Source organism: Bidens hawaiensis, unplaced genomic scaffold, assembly GCF_021521415.1.
Source record: "Bidens hawaiensis isolate Kalapana, Puna unplaced genomic scaffold, B.hawaiensis_p1.1 tig00033831_1, whole genome shotgun sequence".
NCBI lineage: Eukaryota > Viridiplantae > Streptophyta > Magnoliopsida > Asterales > Asteraceae > Bidens > Bidens hawaiensis.
Genome location: NW_027495813.1, coordinates 62796 through 66019, shown reverse-complemented (window position 1 = coordinate 66019; position 3224 = coordinate 62796). Strand labels below are relative to the sequence as shown.

The 3224-nt window shown below is 40.8% G+C and overlaps 1 protein-coding gene across 1 annotated transcript; it reads left to right on the top strand.

Annotated features, from left to right (window-relative positions):
• The first annotated feature begins 2273 nt into the window (after positions 1–2273).
• On the top strand, positions 2274–3019 carry LOC143585383 (uncharacterized). The gene is made up of 2 exons (XM_077067182.1): positions 2274–2573; positions 2804–3019. The coding sequence occupies exons 1-2, from the start codon at positions 2274–2276 to the stop codon at positions 3017–3019; spliced, it is 516 nt and encodes a 171-aa protein (XP_076923297.1).
• Positions 3020–3224: the final 205 nt, after the last annotated feature.

The following is a 3224-nucleotide window of genomic DNA, read 5'->3' as shown; positions in this document are numbered from 1 at the left end:
TTCATTTACCACTCCCAAGTGGTGAAACATTGACTATTCAAGGAGAGCAAGGTAACTCAGAACTTAAGCTTACCAGTATTATGAAGACATGCAAGATGTTACGCAAGGGTTATCCAGCATTTTTGGTAAACGTTGTGGATACGAAAGCTGAAGGGCAAAATATTGAAGACATTCCTAGCGTAAGATATTACCCTGAAGTTTTTCCTGAAGATTTACCTGGATTACCTCCACCAAGGCAAGTTGAGTTCAGAATCGATTTAGTTCAAGATGCAGTACCGATAGCCCGATCTCCGTATAGACTGGCACCGTCTGAAATGCAAGAACTATCGAACCAACTCCAAGAGCTGTTAGATAAAGGATTCATTAGACCTAGTTTTTCCCTGTGGGGAGCACCAATTCTTTTTGTGAAGAAAAAAGACGGCTCGTTTAGAATGTGTATCGATTATCGCGAATTGAACAAATTGATCATTAAGAATCGGTACCCCTTACCGAGAATTGATGACTTGTTTGACCAATTACAAGGATCCAGTTACTATTCAAAGATATATTTGCGATATGGATATCACCAGCTGCGAGTTGCTGAAGAAGATGTTCACAAAACTGCTTTCCGAACCCGATATGGCCATTACGAATTCTTAGTCATGCCTTTTGGTCTGACAAACGCACCCGCAGTGTTTATGGACCTCATGAATAGAGTTTGTAAGCCATATTTGGATAAATTCGTGATAGTATTCATCTATGATATACTCATTTAGTCACGAACTAAGAAGGAACACGAGCAGCATCTGAAGCTAATTCTAGAATTGCTACGAGTTGAGAAGTTACATGCTAAATTCTCAAAGTGTGAATTCTGGACGAGAGAAGTAAGCTTCCTTGGACACGTGATTAATGAACAAGGTATACACGTAGACCCCTCAAAAATTGAAGCAATCAAAAGCTGGGAGACACCAAAGTCACCTACCGAAGTGCGTCAATTTTTAGGTCTTGCTGGGTATTACCGTTGATTCATCGAGAATTTCTCCAAAATAGCTCAACCTTTGACGCTATTAACCCAGAAAAAAAAGGAAGTATAATTGGACCGAAGATCAAGAAGAAGCTTTCCGGATTTTAAAACAGAAGTTGTGTAGCGCGCCCATCTTGTCCTTACCAGAAGGAACCGATGGAATTGTAGTATATTGTGATGCGTCTTGCTTAGGTCTTGGTTGTGTGCTTATGCCACAAGACAAGGTGATAGCATACGCGTCCAGACAGCTCAAGGTACATGAAAAGAACTATGCGACGCATGACTTGGAATTGGGAGCTGTTGTGTTTGCTCTTAAGATTTGGAGACATTATCTGTATGGAACCGAATGTACAATATTTAATGATCACAAGAGTCTCCAACATATCTTTGATCATAAGGAGCTAAATATGAGGCAGCGTCGATGGGTAGATTTACTCACTGATTACGACTGTGATATTCGTTACCACCGAGGTAAAGCGAATGTTATGGCTGATGCATTGAGTCAAAAGGAAAGAGAAAAGCCTCTGCGTGTTCGTGCATTAGGGTTGACGATTCAAACGAGTCTTACTACTCGAATTCGTGATGCATAGCGTGAAGCCTTGAAACCGCGAAATGTAAGGTTTGAGAAATTGCGAGGACTTGAAAATGAATTTGTCACAAAGTCTGATGGGACACTATATCTACTTGATCGAGTTTGGGTACCACTCTATGGAAATCTGCGTAATCTTGTTCTAGACGAAGCGCATAAGTCTGGATATTCAATCCACCCAGGATCAACCAAGATGTACAAGGATCTCCAAGAACATTATTGGTGGCCTAACTTGAAAAGAGACATAGCCGTTTATGTCAGCAAGTGCCTGACATGTTCCAAAGTAAAAGCTGAGCATAGAAGACCGCCTGGACTACTGCAACAACCAGAGATCCCACAGTGGAAATGGGATAATATTACCATGGACTTCATAACCAAACTGCCAGTTACGCCGCGAAGTTATGATGCTATTTGGGTAATTGTGGATAGATTAACTAAATCCGCTCATTTTATACCCATTAGAGAAAAAAACAGAATGGAGAAGTTAACTCAGCTTTATCTGAAAGAGATCGTAGCCAAACATGGCATACTTGTCTCAATCATTTCTGACATAGATGGTCGCTTTGTTTCTCGTTTTTGGCAATCTCTTCACGAATCCCTAGGAACTCACTTAGACATGAGCACCGCCTATCACCCCAGACAGATGGTCAAAGCGAGAGAACTATCCAAACATTGGAAGACATGCTGCGAGCCTGTATCATTGATTTCGGAAGTAGTTGGGATACTTATCTGCATTTAGCTGAATTCTCCTATAATAATAGTTATCACTCCAGTATTAAAGCTGCACCGTTTGAAGCTTTGTACGGAAGAAAATGTCTATCTCCTCTTTGTTGGGTAGAAGTCGGAGAAAAGCAACTTACAGGACCTGAAATTGTCCAAGAGACCACCGATAGGGTCTTTCAGATCAAGGACAGGTTAAAAGCTGCAGCCGACAGACAGAAAAGTTATGCGGATAATCGCAGGAGACCGTTGGAATTCCAGGTAGGAGACCAATTGTTATTAAAGGTATCGCCTTGGAAAGGCATAGTCAGATTCGGTAAAAGAGGAAAGCTAAGCCCACGATACGTTGGACCGTTCAAAATACCGAACGAGTAGGGTCGGTAGCCTATCGACTCGACCTACCTTCGGAGCTCAATGGAATACAAGACGTGTTTCACGTATCCAACCCGAAGAAATGTCTATCTGACGAATCACTAATTGTTCCTATTGAGGACATAAGGGTTGATGATAAGCTTCGATTTGTAGAAGAACCTGTTGAAGTCATGGACTGGAAAATTCAGAAGCTAAGGCGTAACAGGATTAAGCTAGTCAAAGTCCGCTGGAATTCAAGACTTGGTCCCGAGTTCACGTGGGAACGTCAGGATCAAATGAAGGCGAAATACCCTCACCTCTTCCCTGTAGAAACCGAAACTAGTACTACATCCTAAATTTCGGGACGAAATTTATAAAAGGATTGGTGAATGTGACAACCGCCAAAAATTAGACTAATCTGATAATTATCTTAACCGTAATCGCGTATTAATTAATAAGATAAATATATAGGAATATTATTTTTACCTAAATTCTTTGATTTTAGTTGAGTTTTAAAATATAGAACACGAAAAAGTTCAATTTTGTCGTGTAGCTGACACT